Below are 11,850 nucleotides of genomic sequence, written 5' to 3'. Positions count from 1 at the left end.
CTGTGCTCCTGCCCTCCTCCTTTCCACCTCATTGGCCCGTCCTACCTCCATCTTTCCTCTGATTGGTCAGCCTCAAACCCTTCCACCCAATGACGAGAGCGGAGCAGCGCCAGGCCCGCGATTCCCCCCCCCCGCCCCATCTCCCTTCACCTCACCCGTCGAGCTGAGGGGAGGGAGCCCGCGTCCTCCTAGCGACCAATCAGCGCGCGGCTTACGTGGGGGGAAAAGGGAGGGGACGGCTGAGAGCGGCGCTCCCATTGGCTGCGCGCCGCGCGGGGCCCGGTTTGAATCGGTGGCGCCGGCCGTGAGGTGAGCGGCGGCCGGGGGGGGCCGGGGGGGACCGGGACTGGAGGGGGGGGGGTCCCCCCCATGGCCCCCGTCGTGTTTGCCCTTCGCTCCTTATATGGCGAATTTACCGTCCCCACGTCAAATTTCATGGTTTTTTTTCCACGTTTTGCCCATAATCTCTCCGTTTCTGACAGGAATGGCCAAGTGCAGGCGTCGGCGGAAAGCCAGAGCCAGAGCGAAGCGGCGCCTGACAGGGAAAGGAGCTGCCGCCGGGCCCCGCGGCTCGGGCTGTGCTGCGCCGCTGTAAGGAGCTCCGTTTTTGGCTAAATTTGTGGGTTTTTAACTTAATTTCTGCGTCCGCTCTTTGCTTGTGCTGATACACGGAGCTGAGGTAACAGAACGGCGTCTGGAGCCCGCTGAGAGCCTGGGCTGTGGGGCTGTGTCAGCTCGTGTATCCCCTACTGCTCCATCTGCCGTTAGCTTTAACGTGTAGAAGCAGTTAAGATTCGAAATAGTTATTTTTTTTTTATGATCTATTTAGTGCTGGAACACTTTTCAGCGTTTTCTAGCCTCTCCTGGCCTCTGTGCTCGTGTTTACTACACTGACACCTGCTGTTGCTAGTACTTATCCTTTACTCACTGTTATCTTGCTCACTGTTACCTTTTTCAAAGACTGGAATTAAAAATATTTATAATAAAAGTATATTTATGACCTCATTCTGAACTATTCTATCCCAGGTCAGCAGGTGACCTTCCGCCGGACCCACCCTCTGTCCCAAGCCACCCATCCTCACGCTGGTCATTAGCCTTGCCCAGTGTAAGAAGCGTGGTAAAGCCTCTCACAACAACGGTGTCGTTCTGGTATTGCTGGTGCCAGAACACTGTTGCGCAGGTAAGTTTTCTGCTTTTCTGGGTTTTGACAATGTGTGAGGTCAGCCTTAGAACTCAGATGCAAGATATGTCAAATATGAAAAGTAGGCTGTAAACTTAATTATGTCTGTTGAAACATCTAAATATATATTGTGTTTATTGTTGAAGGAGTAACTATGAGAAAATGTCCAAGGTTGCTATAAACATTAAAAATGTATGTGAAATTGGAGTTTGTATATGGCAGCATCAGCAGGATTTGCAGTGTCAGGAGTTGCAGTCTTTCTTTAATAGCAGAGGTGACTGTGTTCACTTTTCAGGTCCAATGTGAACTAGACCTTAGAATTCCTAGATGAAGTTAAAAGGCTTTTTTGAGAAAGTTGTTCCTGCCAAGGAACTGTTTGGTGAAACTGTATCTTCCTGCAGTGCCTTTCTGTTGACCTCAATGAGAAGACCCTGTGACAGAACTTTCATCAGTAGTTGGGCCTCTGTATCTGGAAATATAACTGAAAATATTTGTTTCTTTTTATACTCAGAGTTTTAAGATGGTTAAAGAGACAATATTTCCATCACAAATCTACTTAAGGGAGCTAAACGCATTCAGAGAGCAGCTGGAAAAGTTGGAGACCGAATTTTCCAGACTACAGGGAATGCTCCAGGTCAGTGTCAATCCCTGTGGGGCAGGGTAACGTTGGCTTGTGTAGGGATCTGTGGTCAGTGAGGAGAAAATCAAGACCTCCTCACCGGGGAGTGCTTCACCTCTTCTTCACATTCAGCATTACTAAGCTGCAGTTACCTGATGGCTAAAGGGAATTGGTTTTCTGGTGAACATCCTAAGAGGGCATCTGTATCTCTCTGGATCAGCTGAAGCCACAAGCTCCTTTTTCTTGAATTCTACCTACTTTTATCAGTGAATTTAATATTCTCTTATTTATTTATATTGTTTTCAGATGAATGGAGTTGTAACTTCGTCTTCAGAAAATTCTATTTGTCAAAAGTGCAATAAAACAACACTGGGTGCTCCCGCACAAACGCAGATGGGCCCGCTGTCGTCCCTGTGCACACCTCCTGCAGTACAGCCGCAGCCTGTGTCTGCGCCCCCTCCTCCTCCACCTCCACCACCACCACCACCACCGCTGCCCCCACCAAAACTGCCTCCAGCACCTCTCCTCCTCAAACAGGGCAACGGCTCTAAAGCACTTCAGGTAGGGAGTAAGAAGGTTCTTCTGTTTCTGCACTCGTGGCTGGGTTCTTGGGACCCAGTTCATCAGGAACAGACGTTATTGTGAAGGATGGGTCACTTGCTGATCCTAACTGCCCTTCCAACCACCTTTTATTTTCAGGCGCCGTCACAAAAAAAGGATGTGCCAATGCAGATCACTCTCAAAGATCTCCTGAATGTAAAACTAAAGAAGACGGAGAGCAACCTGAGAACAGACAAGGTAAACCAGAGGACATGTGGATAAATGGTGTATTGGGGGCAGCTCTGCACTGGAATTGGTGTATTTCCTGCAGTGCTTGTCTTAGCACTTCATAGAATTCTTCAATAAATTAATTCTTCTCTTGAAAAAACTCAGTGATCAGGTTTAAGGAATCGTTCTAATTCTGCATGTGGGCATTTGAAATGAAGAAATCAAGTGACTAATGTCAGCTGATGTGCTGGACAGGTCTAACTTTACATTAAGGGCATGTAGCTTTATGTCTGTGTTAGCAGTATATTTTGCACCTTCTTTTGCCTATCTAAAATCTTGTTTGCAGAAGTTTTGTTTCTTTAAATAAACCTATCACCTATGCATCAAAATCTTCAGGATTCAAAAAAACATAAAAACCCTAAGCATAGAAATCTCTCAGAATATCAATATTAAATAGATCTCAGATCAGCGAGGCCTTATGAAGTCTATCTGTGGTAACATTTATTTTCTAACTTCAGGCAGGATCACCAGTGAAGACACGCAAGGCATTAATTACAGTCTCAGATTTACAAAGCGTTAGTCTGAGATCTAAATCCAAGCCGTCAGCTCACATTACAAACTCCTTAACGTAAGACACTTTCTTCCTTTCTTTGTTGTTAGATTTTTCTGTTCAGAACAGATTTTTCTGTTCAGAACAATGATGAACACTATTTACACAGTGGAAAATGTTCCATTTTAACACTTTTTTCCAGTAGTACCCCACCTAAAAATCAGTTAGATCTTCGAAAACATCTTAAGAAGGTCAATATACAAAGGTAAGTCCCATTCTCGTTTTGTTTTTCTAAATAAAATTAGAGAACTAATTTAACTAGAGAACTAATTTCCTTTGTTTCCAATCTTTTCAGAAGTCCGGGTGGCACTCCACTAAACAAAGAAAACATTGAGTGTGGGACCGGGTTGACGCCAATAATGACACAGGCATTACGGCGCAAATTTCAGGCAAGTTGTGGTGTCTGTAACGAGGAGCTGGCCTTAAAATCCATACAGTTGCATACTGACTTTTTTCCTATGATGCAGTGCTGTTGGTATACGTTAGGTAATCTCCCCATAATTCTCATCCAAAAGTGCCAAGTACCCGCAAATAAGGGTGCTTGTTCTACTGATTCCCATTTTAATGGTAAGGAAACTGCAGGATGGAAATACCTTTGCCCATCCTTGGTTATTTGACCATGCAAAGAAGAAAATATGCTTTTTTGATAGCCGTTCTTGTGCGTTTAGTGCTATCTCCAATATCAGAGCTCCAGTTTCCTGGAGAACAAAATCTGAGGGTTAATAACATCTTGAGGATTGGCCGTGTCTGTTTTCTTTTATGAAATGTCAGTTAAGAATCACGTTATATTTTATCTCAGCAGCAATTAGTATTAAGTTCGTTTTCCAAGATCTGACCCTGTTCTTGTTTTACCAGATGGCTCATCCAAAAAGTCCTTCGCCAGCCCGGCTGAGTGCTGCAAGCAGCTTTGATGAACAGAAGTAGGTTCATGGAACAGTGTATTTTTCGTTTGTGGTCAGGAAGCCACTTGAATCCAATTTTTATGTCACGCAGACAGTGAATCTGTAAGTAAATGCAGTACATTTGAGAAAGGGGCATTTTGAAAACACTATTGGAAATCTGCCTTTTTTAAAGGCGACATATTTCTGATGTGTCTCAGACTGGTTCCATCTTCTCTGATAATGAAGGAAAAAAAAAAAAAAAACAGAATGAAATTTCCTGAGATTTTTGAGACCTGGCTGCTGCTGAAGCTGGGACTGTAATGTTCCTGGCATCGATTCTGCTTGTCATGTAAATGTGTGCTTGTTTATTGAAATTCAATATTGCTTTTACATTTTTGTAACAAGGATCTTGATGGTAATTACATAAATTCAAAGAAACAATTAAGCAGTGTTATTAAAGTGAGAGCCTACATGTTCCCACAGACAATTCTATGATATGGTTAAGAGTGTATCAAGTACTTGTATGTGTCACTCTGGGCTGATGTCTGATCACCTGTTGTGTTACACGACTATGCTGCTTCAAGGCAATAAGGGAATGGCTCCTAGAGCGTTGAGATGAGCTCTCCACTAGTGGTGGACACACACTGTGCCAGTGCCACAGCTTCCCTCTGCTCAGGAGAAGGACTTGACTTCACCAAACCTTGAGGCTGCTTTCCAGAGAGCCACCACTTTGTGCACATCCAACAGCATCCTGGCTTGTGTCAGGAATAGTGTGGTCAGCAGGGCCAGGGAGGTGACTGTCCCCTCGTACTCTGCTCTGGTGAGGCTGCACCTCAAGTGCTGCGTCCACTTTTGGGCCCCTCTGTACAAGGAGGACATAGAGACCCTATAAACGTGTCCAGAGAAGGGCTACAAAGCTGGTGAAGGTCCTGGAGCACAAGTCCTCTGAGGAGGAGCTGAGGGAACTGGGGGGGGGAGTTACGGTGAAGAGGAGGCTCAGGGGAGACCTTATGGGACCCTGGTGGCCGGGTGATGGTCAGATGCTCCTGCAGGTCTCTTCCACCCTTAAGGCTGCTGTGCCTCTAAGCCCCTGGTTGCGGTGTCCCAGCAGCGCCCCAGCTACAGCACGGGCCGCCAGCCCTCTGCGGCTGTCCCAAGCCTTTGGGGACAATCAGGAAAGGCCCAAGGAGGCACTTTGGTGACTGCGGCTCCCCCCTGCGTGCTGCCCCGGGGTTGTACCCCCAACCCACCCGGAGCGGGTGAACCCCTGCCCCCATTTCCCCCACCGCCCCCTTCCGCTTCCCGTTGCGGGGCGCAGGCTCCGCCTCGGCCTCGGCGCAGGCGCGGGCCCGGGCAGGGCAGAGCCGATCCGAGCCGTGCCGGGCCGGGCCATGCCGCTGCCGGGGCCGGTGAGCCTGCGGGAGCTGCTGCTGGCGGCCGCGGCCGGCGCCGAGGGGAGCGGCGGGGCGGCGGCGGCGGCTGCGGGGCCGGGAGCGGGACCGGCTCCTTCGTCCCCCGGCGAGGAGGAGGTGTGCGTGGTCGGCATCTTCGGGAAGACCGCGCTGCAGCTGTGCTCCGAGAAGGCGGCCCTGGTGAGCACCGTGTGCGACAGGCAGGTCTTCCCCCTCTTCGAGCCGGCTGACCCCGAGGAGGCTGGAGATGCTGGCGGGACGGAGGGCGAGCCGGCGGCCAAGGACTACAACGATCTGCAGGCGTACTACAGCCAGGAGAGCAGGGTGCTCTACCTGGTGCTCACCTCCATCTGCGACACGCCGCAGCTGCTGAAGGCCTGCGGGGACCTGGCGGCTGCAGAGAGCAGGGAGAGCGCGGCCGGAGGCCCCGGGCCGCTGCCCCATGCCGAGGCTCACGAGTTCTGGAAGCACCAGGAGAAGCTGCACTGCCTGAGCCTCCTCTACCTCTTCTCCGTCTGCCATATCCTGCTGCTGGTGCACCCCACCTGCTCCTTCGACATCACTTACGACCGCGTCTTCCGGGCGCTGGACGGGCTGCGGCAGAAGGTGCTGCCCTCCCTGAAGGCTGCCATCAAGGACTGCCCGGTCGGCAAGGAGTGGAAGCTGAACTGCAGGCCCTGCCCGCCGCGCCTCCTCTTCCTCTTCCAGCTCAACGGGGCCCTGAAGGTGGATCCCCTCCCGAGCAGGGGCCAGGACCCCTGCGGCCACCTGGAAAAGCCGCCCCCCAAAAAGCACTCCCCCAAGAGGAGGTTGCAGCACGCCTTGGAGGATCAGATCTACCGCATCTTCCGCAAGAGCAGGGTGCTGACCAACCAGAGCATCAACTGCCTCTTCACCGTGCCCGCCAACCAGGCCTTCGTGTACATCGTGGCGGGGGGGGCCCAGGACGGCGAGGATCCCGTGGCCATGCTGCTCGATCAGCTCAGGAGCAACTGCACCATGAGGGAGACGGACTCGCTGCTGGCTCCCACGCTGTCGGGACCCAGGAGGTATCAGATGATGCGCCACGGCAGGCAGCAGCTGTCCTTCTACGCGGAGAGCAGCAGCAGCAGCTCCAGCTCCTCTGGGCAGCTGGTGGACTGCACCCTCAAGGAGTTCTTGTGGCAACACGTGGAGCTGGTGCTCAGCAAGAAGGGCTTTGACGACAGCGTGGGGAGGAACCCGCAGCCCTCTCACTTTGAGCTCCCGACCTACCAGAAGTGGGTTGCTGCGGCTTTGAAGCTGTACGAAGTGACCATCGAAGGCAAAGACGACGACCCGACTTCTCTTACCGGGGAACTGAGCTCCAAAATCATGGGCAGCATCAAAGTCTTGGAAGGTTATTTAGACATAGACACCAAATTCTCTGAAAACCGTTGCCAGAAAGCGCTCCCCATGGCCCACAGCGCCTATCAGTCCAACCTGCCCCACAACTACACCATGACGGTCCACAAGAACCAGCTGGCGCAGGCCCTGCGCGTGTACAGCCAGCACGCGCGCGGCCCGGCCTTCCACAAGTACGCCATGCAGCTTAACGAGGACTGTTACAAGTTCTGGAGCAACGGGCACCAGCTGTGCGAGGAGCGCAGCCTAACTGACCAGCACTGCGTGCACAAGTTTCATCTGCTCCCAAAAGCAGGTAAAGAAGCTCGGTTGGGATTGATTCTCGTGGTTTAATTTCGTACCTGTTTTAAAATGTCTCAGGGTGAGAGCACCAGCTCTTGGGTGATTATGGAAGATGAAAGCATGGGAAGGACGTGGATATGGAAGCTTGGTGCTGCTAAAGCTTCGTCTTCCTTGAGCGTCATTAATTGCAGCAGAGCTATTGTGCAGGTTGCTTCGGTGTTGCCCTGCTGAGATGCCCACTCACAGCCAGGAGGGACCATTCTGATTTGGAGGTGGTTTAGCTTCCATGGCCAGTTCAGGCCTCATCCTCTGCAGTTTGTTGTATGTGGTGGGACTGTATGTGATGCATTTGCATGGCATAGGACTAGGACAGCAAAGAAACCACAGATCGTAGGGGACTGTTCTTTGTGTCGGTGTTCTGAAGGCATAAATTCCAGTAACTGTTCTCATGTCTTTATGCCCTTGCATCCTCTAAATGCAATGTAAAGCAGGCGCCACCACCCCGCTTATATTGAGCAATGTTTAGGAACAAGTTTGCTGTTAGTAGTAACTTTGATTCTGTATTGCTGATTGAAGGAGATACACTGGAGTTCTTCTAACGAGATACAGAACTGAAAAAAAATATCTCCAGGAAAGTAAAAGTGCCCACCACCTCCTTCTTTCTAATAGTTTGATTGAGTTCAGTCAAGGGATAGAAACTGAAACATGTATTGCAGGCTGAAGAAGTATTTATGCCTTTTAGGAAGCTTCTAAAAGCAAAGCAGATTCAGTTGAGCAGTAAAATCTACACTGGAACTTAGTATAAAAAGCGGGAAAGAGAGAAGGAGATGCTGATAAATAATTTTACGTACATGTATAGCAAGGAGGAGGCAGTGGATGAAGGGAACCAAAGAATCTCTTGAATTAGTGGGTAATTTGGGGATTGTTTGATTTCCCTTTTAGGTGAGAAGCCAGAAGCAGACAGAAATCCTCCAATCCTGTACCACAACAGCCGGGCTCGTTCCACTGGTGCCTGCAACTGTGGAAGGAAACAAGCTCCTCGGGACGACCCCTTTGATATCAAAGCAGCAAATTACGACTTTTACCAGGTAACTACTGAGTCTCTATTTTTTCTTCAAGCAGTGCTTTTGCTTTATCAGCAAAATCTGTATTCTGAAGTGGCCACAGATAAGTTTCCTTTTAACTTTATCAAGTTGTAAAAGTTGCTTGGGGAAGAGATTCTTGGGAGTGGGAATTCTGTGCGTGATGGGCTGCGTGGGCAATTTCAGCCCGCACCACTCCATGCTGATAGGAGCATCTTTGTGTGTAGTGGTTCACGTGAATTTGAAGCCCATTGTGTGTGGGCTGTACTTCCACTGCCCCTTTGATTCTCACACCTCTTGAACCCTGCTTGGACCTGCTGCATGCTGTGGCTCCGAACTCACTTGTGCCAGAGACAAATTAGAAAGTTAATTTTCTTTTTTTGCATTTTCTTTTTCATAGCTTCTGGAAGAAAAATGCTGTGGGAAACTGGAGCACATCAATTTTCCTGTGTTTCAGCCAAGCACCCCTGATCCGGCACCTGCTAGGGACGAGTCCTCGCCTGCCCCTCCGGAAGGCGAGATTGAGAAACTAAAAGAAAAAGAACCTCAGACTCAGGGAGAAAGCACAGGTCTGAGCTTGGCCCTCAGCCTGGGTCAGTCGACGGGCAGCTTGGGCACATACCCGCCTGATGCCCAGGCTGGAGGGGACAATGCCGAAAGCCATGGGCAGAGTGGGGACTCCAAAAGTGAGAAAAGGCCGAGCCTGGTAGATCGTCAGGCATCCACTGTCGAGTACCTCCCTGGGATGCTCCATTCCAACTGCCCCAAGGGCCTTTTGCCTAAATTCTCCAGTTGGTCACTGGTGAAGCTGGGGCCTGCTAAGGCTTATAACTTTCATACGGGCCTAGACCAACAAGGCTTTATCCCAGGAACAAACTATTTAATGCCTTGGGACATTGTCATCAGGACGAGAACTGAAGATGAAGGAGATTTAGATACCAACTCTTGGCCTGCACCTAATAAGGCCATCCCTGCGAAAAGAAGCTCAGTTGTGATGGGAAGAGGGAGACGGAGAGATGACATCGCTCGAGCTTTTGTAGGATTTGAATATGAAGATGCACGTGGCAGGAGGTTCATGTGTTCAGGACCCGATAAGGTCATGAAGGTGATGGGCGGGGGGCCGAAGGAATCCGCCATCAAAGCCCTCAATTCTGACATGCCGCTCTACATCCTGTCGTCGACTCAGGGACGAGGGCTCAAGCCACATTACGCCCAGTTCATGAGACTCTTTGTGGTGGTTCCGGATGCTCCACTGCAAATAACGCTGACGCCTCAGGTAAGAAATGGAAAAGGGAATCTGGTCACTGCAGAGAGAAGCTTGAGCGTTACAGGACTGGAAGGCACAAAGGTGATAGGCAAAGGGTGTCAGCGGGGTGCTACAAGGAGCTCCGTCCAACACCAAAAAAATTCAGTCAAGTTCTCCAAAGTGGTAGTTGCAGAAAGCACCCAACATATCTGGTTTGTAAACAGGTATTTTTTAAAACTTCAAGATTGGCTTATGCTAGCTTTACACTTCGTATAAAGTAAGTGTTTTTAAATATTTATTTTATCAAGAATGAATTAATAACATTTGCTCAGATTGGGAAAAAATGTAATTTAAAAAAAAAAAGATGACCTGTGAGCAATGACTGTGGAAGAATTAAATTAATAATTTTAAAAGTCATAGAGAAAAGCGGTGATTCATTGCTGATATTTGTTATTTATTATTATTTGTTACCATTTGAATTTAGGAGGTGAAAAAAAAGTGTTTTTTTCCCCTGACTTGGATTTTTTTTTCCCAATTTCAAGTGTATATCAAAGAAATGGAGAAAAACCTCCATTTACGCTTTTTTTTTAAGGCTGTAACATCTGGGCAGGTGTATCATCCTTCAATTACTGCTATATGTACACTGCGTGTACAGAGGTGGTCATTATTTGTTAGAATATGGCAAGAAATCATATTAGTGCTCACTGCATGATATTGTCGCTGAGTAAGAGTCAGTACTGAATGCATTCCATATGAGTGGTGGGAGGGGAAGCAGTTTTGGAACATCTTGCAGCCCTTCGAGCTGTTCGAGAAGTGCTACAAGCTCCTTAATATCAAATCACAAAACAATAGAATTAGCTTCTTTTATGGGAAACCTTCAACTACTCAGATATGAACCTGTTTCTTTCAGAAGTTAAAGGAAGAATACTGACTGAAATGTGACTCCCAATGCCAAAATTCCACCAGTATTATAAAAACATGCAATTCAGTGCAGCAGTTAGTTAGTTTTGTTCTTGTCCTCCTGCCTCACTAATCTCTGAGGTTTTGTGTGTGAAAACTGTCAGCCATCTGACTCCCCAGGGAGCGTTTCAATTTATCTTTTTAGAGGAGAGTGGGATGAAGTGGAAGAAAATTAATGCCATTAGCAATCTATCACGTTATTGTTTGGAACTGAGGCAAGAATTGAAGGTTTTATTTATGCTGATCCTTCTTTTTCTGTTCCCAGGTTACATCTATATCACGCTTTACGACTCCTAAGGGTGTGTTTTTAGTTGGAAAATCTGTTAGGCTGTGCATTGTAGGTTCCACACGTCAGTTGCTCATATGAATAAGGCTTTCTCAATCTTCTGATATGAATTATACATGACCTATATTAGATGTTGCTGAAATCCTTCAGCACATGAGTTTAGGTAACGGTTCAGGCACATCTGTACTACAGTACTGTAAATCCCCTGTTAACGCAGTGTTGCGTGTGTCGGAGGGGCATGGCTTGTGTTTGGGTTGAGGTCTTACCAATGACAGCCACATCTGCAGCCGTAAATTCAGCATCTTGTCAATGGTAGAAGTGGAATCTTGGGGATGGCTCACGGTAGTGGCACAGTGGTGTCCTGGGATGTGCTGAAGTGGGTAAGATCTTGACTGTAGGCGAGACTTAGACACTTAACAGACTTCCTTAGATTCAGTCGGCTCTTAAGTTTTTATTCTAATGATGTTTAATTATCTACCCATTTCCTTTTTGTTTTCAGGTTCAGCCAGGGCCACCACCTTGCCCTGTATTTTACCCTGAGAAGCAGGAAATAACCCTTCCAGCTGATGGACTCTGGGTTCTTAGATTTCCTTATGCATACGTGACAGAACGTGGACCCTGCTTTCCTCCAAAAGAAAGCCAACAATTAATGAGTTACAAAGTTCTTCGAGGAATACTGAAAGCGATTACACAGTAAGAATTGTTCTGGCAGAGTGATTTTAGTTTAAAAAGACTGTCTTCAACCCAAATTATGGTTTTTGATTCATGTTTGTTACCTAACAGTTATCACTGTGATCTAGTGAACCCCACTGTATTTCACTGGAACACATTTTGGAAATAGGTATCAAAGTGGAGAAGGGAATCCAAGAAAAAAATGTAAGTCTTCTGTTGATTCAATTTTTGTATGTAAAAAAATAAAAGCTGGTTATCATACTGAGCCTATATTATTACGTTCTGATGATAATGCTTTTCCACATTGTGTCTTTGTACACAGTTATTTAGGAATACTTAAAAATGACCATTGCCTGAAATCAAGACTTTCCTGTGTTATATTGAGACAATGATAGGCAAAATCTCTTTTTCTAAACAAGCGATTTGTCTGAAAAGAATTGATGCTCTTAATGTGTTGATGTGAGAAATT

The 11,850-nt window shown here is 47.8% G+C and overlaps 2 protein-coding genes across 4 annotated transcripts; both read left to right on the top strand.

Moving 5' to 3' along the window:
• The first annotated feature begins 153 nt into the window (after positions 1-153).
• Positions 154-4,534, top strand: PRR11 (proline rich 11). 3 transcript variants are annotated; one of them, XM_027471940.3, is made up of 10 exons: positions 154-309; positions 483-591; positions 1,027-1,180; positions 1,692-1,814; positions 2,106-2,360; positions 2,499-2,597; positions 3,086-3,195; positions 3,320-3,382; positions 3,473-3,566; positions 4,033-4,534. In XM_027471940.3, exons 2-10 carry the CDS (start codon positions 485-487, stop codon positions 4,099-4,101), a joined length of 1,074 nt encoding a protein of 357 aa, XP_027327741.3. In that variant the 5' UTR covers positions 154-309; positions 483-484; the 3' UTR covers positions 4,102-4,534. The 3 variants fall into 3 exon arrangements, with proteins under 3 accessions (XP_027327741.3, XP_071882153.1, XP_027327740.3); XM_072026052.1 differs by having other exon boundaries at positions 155-309; positions 3,323-3,382; XM_027471939.3 differs by lacking the exon at positions 154-309 and having other exon boundaries at positions 322-591; positions 3,323-3,382.
• An 844-nt stretch (positions 4,535-5,378) lies between these two features.
• On the top strand, positions 5,379-11,646 carry SMG8 (SMG8 nonsense mediated mRNA decay factor). Its single transcript, XM_027471938.3, has 4 exons — positions 5,379-7,148; positions 8,078-8,223; positions 8,618-9,493; positions 11,209-11,646. Exons 1-4 carry the CDS (start codon positions 5,450-5,452, stop codon positions 11,404-11,406), a joined length of 2,919 nt encoding a protein of 972 aa, XP_027327739.2. The 5' UTR covers positions 5,379-5,449; the 3' UTR covers positions 11,407-11,646.
• Positions 11,647-11,850: the final 204 nt, after the last annotated feature.

This window comes from Anas platyrhynchos, chromosome 20 (assembly GCF_047663525.1).
Source record: "Anas platyrhynchos isolate ZD024472 breed Pekin duck chromosome 20, IASCAAS_PekinDuck_T2T, whole genome shotgun sequence".
Taxonomy (NCBI): Eukaryota; Metazoa; Chordata; class Aves; order Anseriformes; family Anatidae; genus Anas; species Anas platyrhynchos.
The sequence above is the reverse complement of the archived record's forward strand: the minus strand, read 5'-3'. Positions and strand labels throughout refer to the sequence as shown.

Bases quoted from the DNA above. Each gene is read 5' to 3' on its own strand.
- PRR11 (XM_027471939.3), top strand. From the start codon at position 404: ATGGCGAATTTACCGTCCCCACGTCAAATTTCATGGTTTTTTTTCCAC. The intron at 2,598-3,085 runs GTAAACCAGAGG...TTCTAACTTCAG, and splicing joins GCAACCTGAGAACAGACAAG to GCAGGATCACCAGTGAAGAC. The intron at 3,383-3,472 runs GTAAGTCCCATT...CAATCTTTTCAG, and splicing joins AAGAAGGTCAATATACAAAG to AAGTCCGGGTGGCACTCCAC.
- SMG8 (XM_027471938.3), top strand. From the start codon at position 5,450: ATGCCGCTGCCGGGGCCGGTGAGCCTGCGGGAGCTGCTGCTGGCGGCC. The intron at 7,149-8,077 runs GTAAAGAAGCTC...TTTCCCTTTTAG, and splicing joins TCATCTGCTCCCAAAAGCAG to GTGAGAAGCCAGAAGCAGAC. The intron at 9,494-11,208 runs GTAAGAAATGGA...TTTTGTTTTCAG, and splicing joins AAATAACGCTGACGCCTCAG to GTTCAGCCAGGGCCACCACC.